The sequence below is a fragment of the Asterias amurensis genome, chromosome 13, assembly GCF_032118995.1.
Source record: "Asterias amurensis chromosome 13, ASM3211899v1".
Taxonomy (NCBI): domain Eukaryota; kingdom Metazoa; phylum Echinodermata; class Asteroidea; order Forcipulatida; family Asteriidae; genus Asterias; species Asterias amurensis.
Genome location: NC_092660.1, coordinates 14379526 through 14400914, shown reverse-complemented (window position 1 = coordinate 14400914; position 21389 = coordinate 14379526). Strand labels below are relative to the sequence as shown.

The 21389-nt window shown below is 39.3% G+C and overlaps 2 protein-coding genes across 2 annotated transcripts in view; one reads left to right on the top strand and one right to left on the bottom strand.

Moving 5' to 3' along the window:
• Positions 1–7841, bottom strand: part of LOC139946340 (asparagine synthetase domain-containing protein 1-like) — a 74904-nt gene extending 67063 nt beyond the window's left edge. Inside the window, exons 1-4 of the mRNA XM_071943975.1 lie at positions 7694–7841; positions 5623–5784; positions 5042–5257; positions 3616–3738 (exon numbers count right to left, since the gene is read on the bottom strand). Coding sequence (XP_071800076.1) covers positions 3616–3738; positions 5042–5257; positions 5623–5718 — 435 coding nt within the window. The 5' untranslated portion in view covers positions 5719–5784; positions 7694–7841. The remainder of the gene's footprint in view (positions 1–3615; positions 3739–5041; positions 5258–5622; positions 5785–7693) is intronic.
• Positions 7842–11802: 3961 nt separating this feature from the next.
• LOC139946452 (growth/differentiation factor 8-like) lies at positions 11803–20617 on the top strand. The gene is made up of 2 exons (XM_071944112.1): positions 11803–12953; positions 16498–20617. Exons 1-2 carry the CDS (start codon positions 12014–12016, stop codon positions 17235–17237), a joined length of 1680 nt encoding a protein of 559 aa, XP_071800213.1. The 5' UTR covers positions 11803–12013; the 3' UTR covers positions 17238–20617.
• The last annotated feature ends 772 nt before the right edge of the window (positions 20618–21389 follow it).

The following is a 21389-nucleotide window of genomic DNA, read 5'->3' as shown; positions in this document are numbered from 1 at the left end:
GGTTGATTTTCAGGGAACCTTCTGCCGCATCTGGGAGAATTGGCAGCTTGGCTCCCCCCCCCCTAGGAAAATTATTTTTAATCAGACAGATAGTTTAAAAAAGAATCAGCAGAACATGGAAAGATTCGTTGATTTTTCAGGGAACCTTCTGCAGAATCAGAGCAGAGTTGGCAGCTCTGCTGAATGCTACCCCCCCCCCCCCCCTTAGGAAATATGCCCCAGAGCCAGAGGTGTTTACACTAAAACACACCTGAGCTCACAGACAGAGTGCAGACTGATGCCAATCACAAGCCCATGCCAAGGTCAGACACCTGTTCGTTGTAGACAACAGTAAAAGAGACACCACGCCAGGGCTCCCCTTTAAGAAGACTACAGGTGAGCCCTGGTGTTCACATTCCTTTGTTACGTCAAGTGGTGAGTCTCTTTCTTGGAGGGCGAGTTATTGTTGTTCTAATCGAAGGGGAGATCTGGAGATATTTGACAGCACTGAATGCCCGAAACGCGGAGCACTAGAAAGGCTGCACTTTTTATCTTGTTCTTTTAATGTCTTATAATATGTGGCTTCTTATAACATGTATAAAGCGCTAAAATCTCAGTGACGCTCATGGCGTTCTAATATCATTACCCCTGGACACTGGGCCATTTATTTTATTCCTCTAACAGTCTCTCCTCACTTGGGAATGTAAATCATCTAAACTAAATAAATCACAAGAACCATCTCTGCCCTTATATAGGAACCTGTTTACCCCTGGGTGAAGAGAAGCAATTATATTGTGGGTCTTGCTCAAGGACACGGTAAACAGTAAACACTTCAAAAGTAAAATTGTGACACTAGTCCAAATATTGGCCATCAATTGGTGAACTGTCCTTAATAGGGCTTACATTGAATTGAAGGGGAGGGGGAATCAACAAGATTATAAGGCTTGCTTGCAGGCCAAAATGTTTACTGACTAGAATTGAAACGAGAAAACAAAATATACCTACATGTATGATCAAATTTAAAGGGTGTATGTACTTTTTGTAGGACAAAAAACACAATGTCCACAGATTTACACTAAACTTAATAATAATAATAATAATAATAATAAGACTTGTAATGCGCACTTATCCACCCTGCTGGGTGTTCAACTTAACACAGTTTGAAGATAATGATAGTAGAAAGCTTCCCTGAAAATATTACGTGCTGAGGTGCTGTAGTTTTTGGGTAATGAGTAAAACAATGTCATGAAAATAATTTTCGTCTCATCAGGCGAAAATTATTTTAAGCATTTACAAACGTATTTTCATTACATTGTTTTACTCATTTCTCAAAAAATACAGCACCTCAGTAAGTAATATTTGAAGGGAAGCTTTCCACTATCATTATCTTCAACCCTGTAAGTTTAATGTAAATCTATGGACATTTTGAAAAAGTACCCAAATCCTTTAAAGGCACTATGAACACCTTTGGTAAAAATGCCAAAGACTAGTATTCTTACTTGGTGTATCCCAGCATAATGCACAAAAAAAACAATCAATTGGTAATCAAAGTTGCAAGAAAATAATAAAAGACAAAAGACCCTTGTTGCACAACTTTGTGTGCTGTCAGATTAAATGGCTTCAGGCCTGGAGTCTTTTAATATTTGAGTGAGAAATTACCTCTTTCTCAAAAACTATGTTACTTCAGAGAGAGAGCCGTTTCTAACAATGTTCTCCCCATTGCTCATACATTGTACAAGTAAGTTTTTATGCCAACAATAATTCTGAGTAATTACCAATAGTGCCCAGTGCCTTTAAACTCATTGGACACTTTCGGAACAGAAACAAAATTAAAGTTCACAGATTTACAAATAAGTTACATGGTTTACAGAAGGTAATGGTGAAAGACTTCTCTTGAAAATTATTCCATAAAATGCTTTACTTTTTGAAAAACATTAAAACAATATCAATTCTCGATATCGAGATTTACAGATTTATTGTAAACACATGTCATGACACGGCAAAACGTGCGGACACAAGCGTGGGTTTCCCCGTTATTTTCTCCCGACTCCAATGACTGATTGAGCCTAAATTTTCACAGGTTTGTTATTTTATATATAAGTTGTGATACACGAAGTGTGGGCCTTGGACAATACTGTTTACCAATAGTGTCCAATGGCTTTAAGACAAAGTATTATATGGAACGAGAAGCTCTCTGAGCTTCAAACAAAACACCCGATAATTAATAGTTCAGAAATACAGAATGTCTCGACGGACTACCCATGAGAACATTCTTGGGTCCCTCACCATTGGGGGTGGTTAAGGTTTCTTCTAGGTTATTGCCCTCGAGCACTTGAGGTCAAATGTTTGAGGACAGAGTACTTGAACATTCTATGTACTAAGCCAGTCATGAGAGAGAAAAAAATGACTACCGGCATTCCATTTGGTTATCATGAGTTGTTGCTCTTGTGTGAACCAGTGAACCCAGTGACCAAGTTGTGGGGGGGGGAGGAGGGGGGGGGGAGATCCCTGGGACGAAGCAATCAGGGGCGTCACATTGTGAGACATTATTTTGGTTGTTAAGGAAATGTTTTTGTTATTAAGGAAATAGAGGAAACATGGGGCAGTCTTTTGGTATTTAGGAAACATGGTTCATTCTTTGAGTAAGGAAACATGACTCATTCTCTGAGTTAATGAAATTTGGCCAGTTCTTTGAGTTTTTAAGGGAAAATGGCTCATTCTTTGAGTAAGGAAACATGACTCATTCTCTGAGTTAATGTAATTTGGCCAGTTCTTTGAGTTTTTAAGGGAAACAGCTCATTCCTTTGGTTATGAAAGGAAATATGACTAATTTTTTGAGTTATTAAGGAAATATGGTTCCTTTTTTAGGTGAGAAAATATGGCATTGGGACTCTCCCCATTTTTGGTTTTTAATATATATTTTTTAAGAGCTGTGGGGGATCTGAATATCACATGTTCTTCCCATATGTGTCACCTTGGAATGAGGTTCATGGGATGTTTTTTTTCATGGATTTCTGTTTCCAATTAATTTCTCTTTGTGTTAAAAACTGTTTATCAAATTGAAGATACATTTGACTTTTATTTCAGCGATCTTTTTAAGTTTTTTTTAAATAATTTCTTTTTCATTTGTTTTTGAGGGCAAAGCCATTTTCATTTTCCAAAGGGCACTTCAATTATAAAAAATTCTTTAAAAAAAATGTATGAGAAACTGTTGAACAAGGCAATAACGAAAAGGGCCTCTGTTGCCTCCACTAAGCTCCGCCCCCATTGCGTATTGACTAACTTAGTATTGACCAATCACAACGCAACGAAGGTCCGACAAACAAGGTCCGACATTCGTGCGCGTATCTTGGCGCGCGCGGCAGAGTTATGCAGAATGGCATTGGAGGGCCCCACGTGTTCTTGCTCACACGTGCGTCGTGGGCGGAGCCTACTGGATCAGTCTATTACAGGCCTGACATTCACCATTTCCCTGTCTCAAATATTGCTGTTGTCTTAACTTCTTTATATTTATTGTTTACTGTCACATTCTGGAGTCTAATCCATTTTATACAATGTACATTTTAAATTTGTAGGCCTATACTTTTTAAATATTTGACAATAAATATTTGAATGAAAATATTTGTTTTCTTTTACCTGCCAATAAATGAAGCTCCACGGTCCCCTAAATCTACTCATAGTGGCTAGAATTTGCCCCTGGGTGTGACAGGACTGCAGGGTGGCTAACAACAACTGACCATCATTCTCATCATGGGCAACCTGCAAGGGTAACCAGGGAAACCATTGACAACAAACATATTATAGTTCTCTATGAGTTGAGTGATGTGATTTGAGTGAAAGGCAACCTGCAGGTGCTGTATGCTTTATTTTTGAAAGGGCAAGGGCACCAAGATATTTTCACCGCGGTAAATGGCACCCTATGAGAAAATTGTAAATTTCTACTGGAGTATTTCAAGGGCACCAAGGCAATGGCCAGGGGGAATGGAGGCATCTGCCTTTTTTTGTCTCCATGAAGTACCAGGCCTAGCACTGAACACTTTTGGTAATTGTCAAAGACCAGTATTTTCACTGGGTGTATCCAATAAATAACAATCCTGTGAACAATTTTGCCCGATTGGTCATCAAAGCTGAAGGAGATGAAATATAAAACACACCTTCCTACAGAAATTTGTGTGCTGTCAGATGCCCCAAAAGGCTTCAAGTACATAATTGTAGCTAAAAGGGCAGGATTTCTTCAAATCTGAAGAGAATAAATGTTACTTTTTTTCAACCAAGCAGAATTAAAGAAAATTCTGATTTCAGATAAAAGTCTGAAATTTCTCATCCTTAGTATTTCGAGTAGTAGTGTAAACAGAGAACTTGCAAGTCGTGGCCTGGCGGTTAAAAGCACCGAACTCAAGCTCTGGTGTTTCTGTTCAGCAGAGTGTGGGTACAAGTCCCTTCCTTGACAATTGTGTCCCTGAACAAGACTTCTCTCCACCCATGGGGTAAATGGGTTCTTGTGATTGATTTAGCTTAGGCGAGTATATTTGTTGCACAGGCTGAATATTCCCCAGGGAGCCGAGATGGTTTAAAGGCAGTGGACACTATTGGTAATTACTCAAAATAGTTATTAGCATAAAACCTCACTTGGTAACGAGTAATGGAGAGCGATTGATAGTATAATTTATTATGAGAAACGGCTCCCTCTGAAGTGACGTAGTTTTCGAGAAGGAAGTAATTTTTCCAGGAATTTGATTTAGAGACCTCAGAATTAGAGTTTGAGTCCTCGAAGTTAAGCATCTTAAAGCACACACAACTTTGTGTGACAAGGGTGTTATCTTTCATAGTTATCTCACAACTTTGACAACTAATTTAGCTCAAATTACACAGGTTTGTTATTTTATGCTTAGGCCTATGTTGAGATACAACAAGTGAGAAGACTGGTCTTTGACATACACCAATAGTGTCCAGTGTCTTTAAATGGCCTAGTGACCAGGAATAATATTATTGGAGGTGCTTTGAGACGCCCTTCAGGTGTGTAAAGCCAATATAAAAATTCAATTATTATTTCTATTTTTACCTTTATCCCATCAAAGATTTCTCCATTCCACAAGAATACATTGCCTTCCGAGTCTCTCAGAGGCTGAGAAGTCAGTGTTCCTCTCTGATGGAGAACATGACCTGAGAATATGGCGTCAATCTGGCGATGTGACTGTGGCTCAGCTGGGTCGATGGTGACCGTCTTAAGAAGTTGACAGGCGCAATCTGGACCACGTCTTGTCAGGTTTAGATATAACTACATATTAAGAAACAGAGAAATTAGTTTAGCTTAGTTTGGTACCTGTATTGCACGAAAGCTACATTGTGGTGCAAAAGGGAAACCTGAACAGGCATCACACATTAGAATAAAACAAACAGACAGAGATTCAGCAGAAAGGCAAGAAAGAAAAAAAAAGTTATAATTGTAAATGCAAAAATCATGGAAGTATGTATAGTGACAAATGTGACAAAATCACAACAAAAAATATATATATAATAAATACATATTATGAAAATTTTATAGACTTTTTAGAAAACAATTAAGGAATTTGCTTGATTTTCTTCATGGGGGATTGGATTTTACAGTGTATCAACAAATCATGCATTTTATTGACAATTTACCTTTGACTGCTTCAGCTGAGTCAATGAGGAGTGTGTCTGTTGTTTACAATCATCATCCCTTGAGGCTGTAGCCATCACACAGTAAATACCACACATAGTGAAAAGTCAACAATGGCCACACTGACACACGTATGTCCACAAAAACTCCTATTTCACGTATACCTACAAGAAAATTATAATAAACACAAGGATTTCACAAAGAACTTAGCACTTGTCCTAACCTAGGACTAGTCCAAGGACATAAAACCTTTAAAAAGGCAAGTCCTAAGTTAGGAAGAGTAATTCCTCTCATTAGACCCATTACAAAGTGCAATGGAACCCATGTGTTATGCTAATATTTGACAAAAATTTGTTGAAGTTTTGTTGCAGTTACAAAATGGAGATTATAAAGGCAAAGTATGCCAGTCAACTCGCCCCCAGCAAAGCCGCCTCCTCTCAAAGGTGCCCCCTGACAGAGACACCCCACGACAAAGTCGCCCGGTGAGTTTCATGAGCGATTTCACCGTCATGACGGCGCAAGATTGTTAGTTTGTTGCCCGATATGTTTCAACACTTTTTAGAGTTTTTCTATTTTCGGTAGTGGCTCTCATCAGCAAGAGTTGTTGTAGAAGAGGTAGTAAAAAGAAACAATAGAGGGCCCACAAATAGTGAAATTTGATGAGGTTTGATGATGTTTCCACCATTTTGAAATTTTAAAATGAAACGAAAATTTAACACATAAATTAGGAAGCAAGGGCGTACACCAAAACCAAGTAATTTATTTTGATTTTTAAATAGGCCCTTCTTTAGTTTCAAACAAATAAATAAAGTAAATAGCCATCCTCATCTTAAAGGCAGTGGACACTATTGGTAATTACTCAAAATAATTATTGCCATAAAAACCTTTCTTGGTGACGAGTAATGGGGAGAGGTTGTTGATGGTATAAAACATTTTGAGAAACGGCTCCCTCTGAAGTGCCATAGTTTTCGTGAAAGAAGTAATTTTCCACGAATTTGATTTTGAGACCTCAGATTTAGAACTTGAGGTCTCGAAATCAACCATCTAACAAACACAACTTTGTGTGACAAGGGTTATTTTTCTTTCATTATTATCTCGCAATTTCGATGACCGATTGAGCTCAAATTTTCACAGGATTGTTATTTTATGCATATGTTGAGATACACCAACTGTGAAGGCTAGTCTTTAACAATTACTAATAGTGTCCACTGCCTTTAAAAGTAAAAAAAAAAAATAGTAGGGTTTGAAATTCAACAAATTTTTGACAGGCAAATATTTTACAAATAAATTACAATTCATGCACAATATGTTAACAAATATTATATCAGTTTAAAAACAAGTTATTTAAAAGAAAATAGGCCTATAGGCCAATAGTGTAAAAAAAACCATCATATCACCCCCCAAAAAGTAATAAACTTTTTAGGGACAATTTTACAAACAAATAGGCCTATCATTTGAAAAATTTAATGTACATTAATTTCTGAAAACTTAAACTATTACTTCTTCAATCAAAAACAAGGAAATAAAGTAAATAAACCATCTTGCTTCCTATCACCGCAATATAATAAAGATATACTAGGGAATAGCTAGTAAAGTAGTAGGGGGCAACTCCATCAGAGGGAGACTCTGTCAAGGGCGACTTTGTGAGGGGCGACTTTAAGAGGCGGCGACTTTCTTAGGGGAAGGGGTGTCTCTGCTACAGTGATACTGTAGTGTAGTGGGCAACTTTGTAGTGGGCAACTTTGCTAGAAGGGCCGAATGACTGGTTTCCTCTGTTTTTGAACCAATTGTTTTAATCAAAAACTAAACCTGCGAACATTTCATTAAAAAAAAAATAGCAATTTGGGGAAATTGCAGAAAATGCATGGAGGAAGAAAAGAGTGACACTGCACAAGCAAGTAGCCATGCTATGGCTAGCTGACTGTCGTCAGTTAACAACAATAACAAATACATACTCATCATAGGAATGGGCCTAACTTTATTTGGATGGATACAAAATCTTGCAAGAGTACAATGTAGCAGCGGCACTGGCAGTGTTGACTTAATGAAAAGTGAAAGAAATTTCTTAATTACCTGGTAACGAGGAAATATCAATTCATTGTATAAAGCTTATCCATTTCTGTGGAGGACATCTGTGTAAATCCCGGATTAGTTTACCCCCCTTCTGGGTAGAGTTTTTGGCCACACGTTTGTTTTCCACGGGCAGCGCCATCTTGTTTGCGGCGCACACCGTAACCGATTGTTTGTGTTCACAGATCTTAACTCCAGTAAAGGCTGGAGTTTCTGCGCCCCCATCCGTCCGTTTTCTCGTAAAAATGAATTGGTATACTGCGACACTTGTATCTCTTATATGAATTGTTGATATGGGCCTACCTGTGTCAATTTAGTCAAACTTATGATTTTATACAAGCCATGTTTATCTCATATTCCTACTGAGTATAGTAATCTTGAGAGAATAATTGAAGAGCTCTTTCTATGGAAGAAAGGAGAAAGAAAACCACCAAAACAACCATTGGGACCCTCATTATCTAATGTTGTCAGTAACCAAAGCTTGATACTACGATCAACTTGTACCATCTTGAAATGCCTCAGAAAGTTTCAATTTCCCTTTATTAAAAACGGTCTATTTTCGAGAAAAACAATGATTCACTAGAAGTTTGCTGTTGCTGTTTTTGTCTTGCTGCTGTTGTTATTGTTGTTGTTGTTATTGTTGTTGTTGTTGTTGTTGTTGTTGTTGTTGTTGTTGTTGTTGTTGTTGTTGTTGTTGTTGTTGTTGTTGTTGTTGTTGTTGTTGTTGTTGTTGTTGTTGTTGTTGTTGTTGTTGTTGTTGTTGTTGTTGTTGTTGTTGTTGTTGTTGTTGTTGTTGTTGTTGTTGTTGTTGTTGTTGTTGTTGTTGTTGTTGTTGTTGTTGTTGTTGTTGTTGTTGTTGTTGTTGTTGTTGTTGTTGTTGTTGTTGTTGTTGTTGTTGTTGTTGTTGTTGTTGTTGTTGTTGATGTTGTTGTTGTTGTTGATTTTGTTGTTGTTATTGTTGTTGTTGTTGTTTTTCTTTTATAATTAGGTGTCTATACATTGACACCTGAAACATTTAAACATGAGATGAAACCTGCATTCGTACGTGAACGTAACCTTTGAGTTCCATTGGTATCAATCCTTCTCACCTTTAGAGCAAAGATGGTTACCAGTTGCTCGTGACGTCATAACTTATAGTGCACGGTGGGCGACGACCTTCACTCCATATTGTTTTTGCCATCAATAGAATGTCTTGTATGCGGCTACACGGCGTGGTGTAGACGACGTCGCGTGCCATGTTAGACTGACATTATTATGACACAAATAATATGATATCATCTTAAAACAAAAACACACAAAATAGGCCTGTAGTTATGTCGATACTAAAACTTCAAAATACCAACAAACAACCGGCGCAGTTTATCTCAGTGCTTTGCAGGAGACTACATAATTTGCGCTTTTTCTCGTCCTAAATAATTTCTAGCATAACAATTTATTTTTAACGAGCAATGGAGAGCTACTGATGTTGTAAAAGATTGTGAGAAACGGCTCCCTCTGAAGTATTGTAGTTTTTGAGGAAGAAGTAATTTCTCACTCAAATAATGAGATACTTCAGACCTTAAGCCTTTTATCATGCATCTAAAAGCACACACATTTTTTGAGCAACAAGGGTGTTTTTCATTTCGATGACCAAAATTGAGTCAAAACTTTCACAGATTTGTTATATTATACATAATATTAGGTTTCATCAAGTGAGAATATTGGTCGTTGACAACTATACCAAAGGTGTCCAGGGGTCGATTTCACAAAGAGTTAGGACCAGTCCTAACGACTAGTCCTAGGAGATATACAAATTGCATGGATAGTCCTAAGTTAGGACGAGTAACTGGTCCTAACTCGAGATAAGACTAGTCCTAACTCTTTGTGAAATCCACCCCAGTGCCTTTACTCTTGTGTGACCTACTGACCTACTTTAATAACCCAAATGAAACTAAATTACAGCAAAACAGTGATCTATTGAAAAAGCTCAATGAGAAACATTATTGTAGAAATACCGAACTGAAACAACCCACTTTATTTCGAAGGTATATAGCAATAGACTCTGAACACTATATTGGTAGTTGTCAAAGACCAGTCTTCTCACTTAGTGTATCTAAACATATGCATAAAATAACAAGCCTGTGAAAATTTGAGCTTAATTGTTCGTCAAAGTTGTGAGATATGAATGAAATAAAAAATACCCTTGTCACACGATGTTGTGTGCTTTCAGATGCTTGATTTCGAGACCTCAAATTCTAAATCTGAGGTCTCGAAATCAAACTCTTGGAAAATTACTTCTTTCTCGAAAACTACTTCACTTCAGATTGAGCCGTTTCTCACAATGTTTTATACTATCAACCTCTCCCCATTACTCATAACCAAGTGAGGTTTTGTGTTGATAATTATTTTGTCCACTGCCTTTAACTCCTCACACAACTGTTCTTGTGAGTATTAATGCTTTTGCCCTTACACCGGGTTGACTAAACGGTGTGTCTAAAACCTTTGTACTTTTACCCCAAACATTTTGCCTCAAATAGTAACGTAGTGTTTCATTGTGGGTAAAAAGGTCATAGCTTCTGTTTGCTTTAGTAAAGTAAAAATAGATCTATTTTAGATTTACAAATATATATATATATAGACATAACCTTAACCGGATAGCTGAGTGGGCGAATAAAAAAAACATTGTTTTCCGTAAGAAAACATTTGTATTTCCGCAGTCGGGTGCCGTTGGAAACGATGTTTTCCAAACTTTGTGTACACAATGATCTGCGTAGGTTTACAATGCATTGTTGCCGTCAAAAATGTAAGGCACACCATTTTGCGGTTGTATGTGAGTCTTTTAATAAAATACAATTTTTTTCTAAATAAATATAAGGGTTTAATTTGCAAGTCCTTGAAGAATGTTTTGTGTAAATTGGCCTGATTTTGTTGTTTTTGAGTTGTTACTGGCCTGATTTTTAAACTTACGGGTTCTTTATCAGATCCGCCGAATGGACAGTATACAAACTTGAAAGGTTTTGGTCGGCTGTTTAAGTTATCGTGGAAATCATGATTCTTAAGTCGTTACGCCAGATGGTGTTACGCCAGATGGTGTCACGCTGTGGTTTTTGTTTTGATGAGTTGAGATGGATCTGAAAATGACATTTGAGCTTTAGCTAACTAACCACACAAAAAACAAAAACAAAACAAAAAACAAACAAACACACAAACAAGCAGACAGACAGACAGACAGACAGACAGACAGACAGACAGACAGACAGACAGACAGGCAGGCAGGCAGACAGACAGACAGACAGACAGACAGACAGACAGACAGACAGACAGACAGACAGACAGACAGACAGACAGACAGACAGACAGGCAGACAGACAGACAGACAGACAGACAGACAGACAGACAGACAGACAAACGAACAAACAAACAACCTACCAACCAACCAACCAACCAACCAACCAAACAAACAAACAAACAACCAACCAACCAACCAACCAACAAACAAACCAGGCAAACAAACAACCAACCAACCGATAAACTAACCGACCAGCCAACCAACCAACCACCACCAAACACTCTAAAACAACCTTCCAAGGCACCGCAAAATATCAGCCAATAAATCCATCCTAGTCCACCAATCGATCAATCAACAACGAACACGTCACATGATCTTCTAATTAACAAATTTATTTGTTTAATAGTTTGTGTACGTTACTTGGACCAGGGAAAATGGCTCATAATTTCATGCTGCTCTGGAAATAAAAACAACGATGAAGATGAAGACGTGGGCGACGTCAAATTTATGTAAGCAAATAGCGCAGTAAAAAATGTGTTGGCGTTGATGAACGATACCGTCGTAGTGAGGTGTGGAAATCGTTTGCCATTTTGTTTTCCTATGTCCATTATACTTGACGGAAAGATCACTGGGTTACGTTAGCTAACAAAATTAAGTACAGCCTATCCACTGAGACACTGTTTGTCACGCTGTGTTGTTTCGCTAACACGACTGGTCGCCACATAACTACACAGCTACGGGAAGGGAAAAAACACACCTATCCAAACTTATGAGTCAACTGTCAAAAGTGATCGCTCCCAGTGATTGGTCAGTGGGTGACATCACAACATAGCGGTTTATCAATATACACGTACAGGAGCCAGACGCAATGAGATAATTGCAACAGTATAGTCCAGCTGACAGTGCCATCGCCACCCTCTGCACACCGAGCACCGTCAGCTCGCGCATTCCAAACCAACAGGTCTTGCCTGATGTGAGCGAACATCCCACGGCCAGCTAGCTTACCGCGGTGGCAGTCGGCAGCTCTCTGATGAGTGTCAGGTAAGACAAACATCATGGTTGGTTTGTCGAGAACAAATCTTTATTTGAGACCTTTTCTCACCATTGTAGTGATGTGTCTGGCTTGCTGCTACTGCAGCATGGTGGAGTGTGCTATGGTACCGTTAAAGACGCCGCAGTCACCGGCGGGACACCAGCAGCGGGGAGCCTCACCGCCCATCACAGCCACAAACGCACAACATAGGACACTCTTGCAAGAGTCAAATTCCAAATTATCATCATCATCTTCATTAGTAGTCGCAATAGAAAATAACCAGCTGCTTACAAAAATTTTCCAAGAAACCAAAGATTCAGAAACAAACAGCCAAAGAAATTTAGACAGAGACAGACGAAGTGCTAAAAAGACCGAAGTCCTTCTCGACGATTCGATGACGATAGAGAGGGAGGCAGGGAAAACATCTAGCGAGCAGCCGCCGGCGTCTGAACACACCGTTTACGCCGTCGGAGAGACGGGTGACATTCCCGTTGCAGGCTCGGGATTTCTCGCAAAAACAGTTGAAAGTTTTGCTAACTCAGCAGAGGGCTCAGGGTCTGAGCAAATCGTCCAGACCAATGTCCGAGCGAGTGCTGGTGGTGGTGAGGAGAAACAGTCCGGAGGAGGGGACAGCGACTACTGTCCAGACTGCGTCAGGAGAAAACAGGAACTCGAGAAACTGCCACCAGAAAGACTACGTCTCTTGCGTCTTGAGAAAATAAAGATGCAGATTCTGAGTAAACTTAAGCTGGAGCGGGCGCCGAATGTGAGCGCTGGCAGTGTGGACATACCCGAGCCCCTGGCCAGAGGACGGATGGCGGCCAGTGGGGACACGGACTTAGGGATGGGTTACGAAGATGGGGGCGAAGACGTGAATGGAGACAACTGGGAGGAAGATGAGCTTAATGAGATTCAAGACAATTATGAAGACACAAGCCAAGTGATCATTACAGCACAAGAAGGTAAGGAAGATAGAAACGAAACCCTTTCTCGATAAACTGCATTTCTTATTACCAAACAACCGACAAATTTGAGTAAAAAATGTGTCTTTGACAAAAAAAAAATCAAAAAAGAAAATACATGTCAAACTTTACTGTGTGACCTTTGATCAGACATCAATTGTTGTCTGCAGTATAGGCACACCAGTGATTGAGATAATGGCAAGCCGGTATACTATAACTGATCCACACTATACAACAATGGCACGTGGTATAGCCAACTATATACCAGTAGCGTCTGTAGACTCTGACGATTAACAATGTAATATCATAAGGTACAAAGGGCAAATCCCTTCGGAAAAACGCGAGTACAATGCATCAGCTTTACGGGGGTATCCCCATTGTATGGCTTGGATCTTGAACCCTGGGACACACGCGCCACAATGAAATCTTACGTAATTAATATCATGACGCAGTCGTATTAAAATATTAACCTTATACCCAGGTGCAATATTAATGTTTAATATCTTGATTGCGTAATACAAAGTAAAGACCTGGTAAATATTTTTTAATTTTCTTCTTCATGTATATGTATTATTTTGCAATAGTTTGAAAGCTTGATGCTTTAACCTAACACATGTATTACGTGACATAAAATATTTATCTTATAAAACTCCAACTACCCACACTATAGCTCAATTCATTTTAAAAATCTTGAACTGTTTTAGACAAAGTGTATAGCATTCGGGAATTGGAGCTCTGTTGATACCGGTACAACCACATCAAGGTACTGCGTTCGTACAATACAAGTGCACCTGAACTTTATTTATCAGTTACAACATTTCAAGAGAAACAAGCATGAACATAATTAAAGATACAGAATTAAAGCAGATACTCGCCGGCACATAACAAAAAAGCATTGAGTTTCGTATGGGGGCCTATAGCTCCATGTAGCATAGCTGATAAGTAGACTTAAAAAAAAAAATGAAGTACACCACAAATTCACCTTTTTTTCTTATAACAAGAGGGAAAAAATGATGTATTCCATCAAGGACATTCCACGGACTTGACATTTAAGAATAAATCACAATCTCCTATAGACAAACTAAAAAATGTTAGTGGCACGCGAGGGACTGCTCGGATGATCTTCTGACCCCACAGCCACCAATTATTTAGGTCGGGATTCCGCAAAGTTCATGGTCTTCCGACTTGGGTGCCTCACCGGGGGGTTTCTGACGGGTCGCAGTAAAATAAAGAAATACTTGCTGGGTTTGATATTAATTATTATATTATACGGAACGTAGATGCATGGTGTGGTGTTTTAATACGTTGCCTGTTGTTGTTATTGCTCCATGTCGGTACTGACACGACACGTACTTGATGGACAGTCTGTCATCTTTGGTCGTGTTCCTTGTAGCAGAAGTAGAAACTAAACCACACAGTTTGCACACAGATTTTCAGACCTTGCCTTTGCAAACTCGATTTGGTTAAAAAAGGCCAAATGGTTCTGTCATGATAATTCTACTTATTTTAATAGACTTGTGTTTAGTCTGAATTAATAACTTGGAGTAGTTATCTAGACAGAAGTCCATGTACAGGTTAGTGTTGCCTACTTGACACACACTTTAGCTTGTCCATGGTCCTTGGCACAGTTCTTTTAACCTTTAATTGAGTGAGGGGCAAGTTGTTGGGCGGGGCAAGACAAGTGAGGGGGCAAGGAAATGAGGGGCATCGGGTGAGGGGGGGGGGGGCAATTCAGTGGAGGGATAAGACATGAATTATAAACAATACATAGTTGTTTACCCCAATGTAAAAATGTGACGTAATTATATTGTAATGCCACGCCCACTTCTAACACAAACTGATGTCTCCAACGAAACGAGTTGGTGATTTGTGTTTGCGGACAAAATTTTGCCTGCCTTTTACATCTTGTATTATTTTTCTACAAACACTGAAGGTTTGACAACATTTATGGTAATTCTGTGAAAGAGTATGTTGAACGAGGAAATGCGTGTTTGGGGTTTCATCAAACATCTGTGTACAAACGTTATACTCTATTTGGGCTGCAAAACCGACGCTGATATATTTTGTGTTTCAAAACTTATTATGGAAAACATTGAAAAGTAACAGGCAGCATTTTTATTTACTGTGGCACTCGAAAGATATTATTCGTAATTTATAATTTGGTTCCCAAAACGATACCTGTGATACCTTTACCAATCAATTTGTATTGTAAAGTTCCAGATTCCATGATATTTAAAAGGTAGTGTTAGCTGTTGCAAACTGTTTAATACAAACCAAAGGGAAAATGATTAATGGTATTAATGCAAAGACAATTATTTAATGGCCTCATGCGTGGAATGACGTGCATGCTGGTCTAGCTAGCTATCCCACACCAGCATGCAACTTATTCAAGAATTAGCGCTTGCGCGATGGGTAGGCCTAGTGCGAAAAGGTCTCTGAATCTCGGTAATCAAACCATTAAAGTGTACCACATACGCATTAATCATGCGTAGGGGTTACACTTTGTTTTAATATAGGCCTACACTATATCCAAAGAGAGTTCACCTCATGAACTTTTAAACTCTTGATCCTTCTGTCAAAACCTACTGGTGTCCATAAGGGAATGTGTCCCGTGAGACACAGTCCACCATTACGGGAAATTAACATGAGCATGAGGAGGTTGATTCAAAAGAGGGCGCGCTATCGGAAAAGTCGCTGCGTTGGGAACAGAATATCTAATTGCCACCAAACGGGATGTTTTTGATGGAATTTGTTCCAAGAGTAACTTTAGGATGCAGCCGTCGATTTCACCAAGAGTAAGGACTCGTCTTATCTCGAGTTAGGAAGAGTAACCCGTCTTAACTTAGGATTAATTTTAAGGTCTGCATGCTACAGTGCAGGGTTGGGACTCGTCCTAAGTCCTAAGATTAGTCTTAAGTTAGGAAGAGTTTTGTGAAATCGACGGTAGGACTCGGAAACTCAAAACTGAGTCCAAAGATTGAGTAATGAATAATAAGGCTTACGTCACGTGTCGGGCTGTTATGGTTTGGAAAGGTGGTAATGCTATGGATTGCCCATGACGACATTGACGCAATCTTTGATGTCAAACAATGGAAAACCGCACGCGTGTACGTGTTGCACTCCGCTCTCGCAGCCACTGATAGCCTTTCACGCGTGCACATTTATGGATGAAAGGTGGCGGCCACTGCAAAGGGTCTAAATACAACGTTATTTATCGATGAGTGTTCATAGAAATCAAGTTCTTATATCTGACTCAGCTTAAGATGACCTTCACAGCCTGACCTGGTAAAGTTAATCTGGGCTCGTTCCCAGGTCAGGGTTATCTAAACGTCTTTCTGACCCATGGATAAGGGATGCGTGTCATTTCTGACCCCTGGACAGAAATGGCCACCGCAATGGGACTTCCCCCATAACGCCCGTACGTAACTTTAAAGAAATCCCTAACAGGGGAAAGCCGTATAGTACACCATACTGTATGCAACTTTTTATGAAAAATCTCTCTTCTTAATTTCTTCTTCTTTTCCCTTTTTCTTGAAACTATTAGGTCTGGGTGCTTGTCCACGCAAGAAGGATTCCGTTGGTTGCTTCAGTTTTGAAATCTCCGCTAATAACCTGGAAGAAAACATCGTCTCGGCCAAGCTATGGCTTCACCTCAGAAATAGTGCACAGGAAATTGACCAAAACCGGACGTTGGTGGTGTCCCACATTAGCAACGGTCGCCACGCTCGCCACACCGTTCTGCATACGAGTACAGTGGAGTACAAAGCAGACTGGGTCACACTAGACTTGACACACGCCGTCAGGAGAATGGTGGTACACGCAAAGCGGTCCTATCTTTTCGAAGTCACGTGCGTGACCTGCCGTTCGACCGGCAACCCCGTGGACATGAAGCCAGGGCGCCGCCCCTTCTTGGTCCTGGGGAAGGGGGTGAGGCGCCAGCGCAGACCTCGTTCAGTCATCTGCCCACCGAACGAGACCCAGTGCTGTAAGGAGATATTCTACGTCTCGTTTGCAGAACTCAAATGGGACTGGATCATAGAGCCGAAGGGTTACTCGGCTAACTATTGCAGGGGCTCGTGTGACGACAACGTAGCTCAAGGGTACGCGCACACCTACGTCATGACGACCGTAAGGAACCAGAACATCGATAGAGGGCTCTCTATCGTGCCCTGTTGCGCGCCTCTCGTCACTAAGCCACTGGTGCTCCTGTATTATGACAACGAAGGGTACATCTATAAGAAACTATTGCAGAATATGATCACAGAGAGTTGTGCATGTATGTAAAATATGCCGTAGGCTTCCACTATTTATTACTTTTTGTAGCTCGGTGCTGTCGTCTTCGTGTGACGCATTTTCCATCGTCAAATCACATCCGATCAAAGGAGGTCGGATGAAACTTTGAAAAGTGGGGTCATAGGTCACTTCTCTTGCGCCATATCTCTCAAAGAGGCACGGCATCCTGGGGGCCAAGTTTCATAAAGGTGTTAAAGCAGAAAACACTGCTTGACGAGTTTATTGGCTAAGCAAAAGTTGAGTCATGCACCAGAGCCACAACAATGCGAACTTAATGTAATTTGAGATGGTAACATGATTCTGCTAAGCAAAATCTGTGTTTGGCGGGTTTTTTGTGCTAACAGGCTTTTTACAAATGGGCCCAGGACGATACTGTCATGGTGTTTTGCTTTCATAGTACTTATTTTCTTCTTCATTTTCTCCCTGAATTTTCTTGTTGCTTTACTGGGTACTTTGTTCGCTTTATTTTCCCAGATCAAAATACACCCATTAGTCATTGTGTTGGGTGTGATGTCAATCAGTTATGACGTCAGAGAACTGTTTAGGGGAGTTGAGGGCTTACTGGTCTTAGGAAGCTGTCCGTATATATTTGAAAGAAGAACCGCATTGTAAATGAACCCGTTATTATTTTGTTTAAAATTATTTACAGATATGAACTTTAACAGAGGTTTATGAAAACGAGAGCTCTAGTCTAATAACAGCATTGTTAATGAGTGTGCAAATGAGTCTGGTATCCAAACTTGCTTCCTCAACACACTTGCGAGGAGCATGCATGAGGATGTCGGGCTTGCTGCGGGGGGGGGGGGAGGTAGGAAGCATCTGGGTTAAGAGTTGTTATTTTGGCGGGTTTTCATGGATCTTTGTTGACCCTTGCACAGTGCTCAGCGCACTTCAATCCCCTCTCCTGTCCACCAATTGGGGGGGGGGGTCAATTTTGCAGACAAAGATGTTGACTCCCAAAGAAATCGTGAACGTGGAAGTGCGTTCTTCAATAATACAAGTTTAAACAGTGTGTGTATGTGGGCATGTCTACGGTTGATAACCGGGGACTTTAACAAAAGGGATCAGGGAAAAATTCACGCCGGGGGCAGATTTTGTGTACAAAACCAATGGGGACATCTGAAAAATAAACTATGCCAAAACAATGGGAAAACAAAGAAGTCCTCGGTCTGCACCATAAACATGCCTGTGTGATTGTGTGTATGCTGAACATAAAACAAACATGGTGGCAAAGGTGAACATAAGGGGCAAACAGACCTCTCTGGTTCTTTTGCTAATTATAAAGATCTTAAAATCTTATTACAAACGCGAGAGTTTAGTACAAAATTGGCATTATTGGAATGCATTACGCATTGGATTATTTAAGTTTTCTGTTTATTAAAGAATAGTGCAATTTTTGTTAAAGGGAGCTTCAAATATTGCGTTGAAAAGAATGGCATTGCCAAATATTTGTAAAAAAGAAAGGAAAAAACAGAAAAAAAACATTTATAAAGATAATATGTTAAAAGATTTTTAGCGTCAGTAACTCCAATCCTACTTACCTTCAATACTATTTTGGTTTAAGCAGTTAGAGTTAATTTAAATTTTTGGTTAAAATACAAATTTCATTACTATGGTAGGATTTGAACCTGCGACCATCTGAGATGCTACCTTGTCAAAAATGTTGGCAGTCTCTACCAGCCATTATATGGATGCATTTCATTATTTCTATAGACGATGTGACCTGTGACATCACCATGTTTACAAAAGAACCACAGAGCCTGGACTTCCTGCAGGCACAATTTGTACACAGCTCAATGGAAGAAAACATAAAATCTTACATTGTATGGAGATTGCACTGTCCAATTCTTATCAACTGTTGATATGAAAAAGGGGCACATCTCAAAACTTCTCCAGCTTTTACTTTAAAAACTCTTGAATTTATGTGGAAATTATGACACTAAATGCCAACTTTCCCATTTGACGAGTGCAGTATCTTGCCTGGCAGAATACCCAAAGAATGTACAAGGTCACACTTATTGTAAACACAGTTCACATGGTCTATATATCAAGTAATTAACAAACCATAGGGAGACTGCCAGCATTAGGGCTAGATAGCTAAAGTTGGAGTGGTGACACATTAATCCGGAGGGCACAGGTTCAGAAAGTTGAACTTTCACTGTTCAAATAAAAATTGGAAAAAAAAAGTTTCCCTCGTCGTTTATTACTTTATAGTTAATGAAACAAAAAATAGACTGAACCATAGGTAACTTTGTCAGTCTTGTCTTTCATAAATCGACGCGAAGTTTTGTAAACCCCTGTCTGAATTTTAGTTTGTTTGATCGTAGTATTGGCTATTGTGAACATAAGCTGTGTGAAAATGGGGGGGGGGGGGGGGGGGGGTAATTTGAATAATCTGCGTTTTTTAAAACTAACGTCCTTAGTGTGAGCAGTCACTGTTATTTGTTAATAGAAAAATTTTACCAATAACTACAAGTTTTGACAATAAATATTTCTATTTACGTTTAAATTATCTGTCTGTGAGTAATTACACTGCATAGTTTAAATTTATACGTGAACAAATTATGTTCAATCCCTTTATTTTCCTTTTTGGTTTTGGCTTTTTTTTTTTTCCCCTTCTTTTTTTCCTGACGTGTTGCAAATTTTATGAAGTGGTTTTAAGCAAGACGCTAAAGATGGTACAACCTAAGCACCCTTTGTTTCGCCTTTTTACCAGCTGTGTGTTACATGGATGTGAGACTCTGTTGTGTTGATTATTATAATTTTTGGTTAAAGACAGTGGACACTATTGGTAATTGTCAAAGACCAGTCTTCTCACTTGACGTATCTCAACATAAACACAAAATAACTAACCTGTGAATTTCGAGCTCAATCGGTCGTCAGAGTTGCGAGATAATAATGAAAGAAAAAAAAACAGCCTTGTCTCACGAAGTTGTGTGCTTTCATATGCTTGATTTCGAGACCTCAAATTCTAAACTAGAGGTCTCGAAATCAAATTCGTGGAAAATTACTTCTTTCTCGCAAACTACGTCACTTCAGAGGGAGCCATTTCTTACAATGTTTTATACCATCAACCTCTCCCCATTACTCGTTAACAAGTAAGGTTTCATGCTAATAACTATTTTGAGTAATTACCAATAGTGTCCACTGCCTTTAACGATTTGAAGGTGAAATTAATGTGTTTTATTCGTGTCATAATACTAAATCAAGGTTAACCATTTTTTAGGTACAAAATAAATATATTATATAAATCTAATTTGAACCAATGCGCCAAGCGCATAATTATGCAAGCATTTATTAATATTTTGTAAAAATGTTCCCATAACTTTTGTTATTCAATGCATATTAAAAGTGCATAGCCTAACGCTATAAAGATTATCCGTTTCCAAAAATGGCTTTATGTTTGAGTTTTTTTTTATGTAAACTATGAAACACCCACACCACACAGCTCCGTGCTGCAGTCACTCTGTGGATATCGTAAGTGGTTTTTTTTTAAAACATTTTAAGGGACAACTCTATCTTCAACACTGTTTAAAAATAAACACCGTGTGGACGTGTGTAAGTCCACGTTTTTACACCCGTTCACACAGTGTTTGCACCAAAAAAGCAGTAATTACTCAAAATAACTGTTATCATAAAACCTTTCTTGATTAAGAGTAATGGTGAGAGGTTGATAGTATAAAACATTGTGAGGAACAACTCCCTCTGAAGTGACGTAGTTTTCGAGAAAGAAGTAATTTCCATGGTGCGCCAAGGGTCTCTATATAGGGAAATCGTGTAGAGATGGATGTTCCACAAGAACTGTGTAGCCTACAGAGTATATGGGAGGGAATAGGAACCATAGGTCTCTATATAGGGAAATTGTGTAGAGATGGATGTTCCACAAGAACTGTGTAGCCTACAGAGTATATGGGAGGGAATAGGAACCATGGGTCTCTATATAGGGAAATTGTGTAGAGATGGATGTTCCACAAGAACTGTGTAGCCTACAGAGTATATGGGAGGGAATAGGAACCATGGGTCTCTATATAGGGAAATTGTGTAGAGATGGATGTTCCACAAGAACTGTGTAGCCTACAGAGTATATGGGAGGGAATAGGAACCATAGGTCTCTATTTAGGGAAATCGTGTAGAGATGGATGT

Coding starts and splice junctions, on each gene's coding strand:
- LOC139946452 (XM_071944112.1), top strand. CDS start 12,014: ATGGTTGGTTTGTCGAGAACAAATCTTTATTTGAGACCTTTTCTCACC. Junction 12,954..16,497: donor GATCATTACAGCACAAGAAG/GTAAGGAAGATA, acceptor TGAAACTATTAG/GTCTGGGTGCTTGTCCACGC.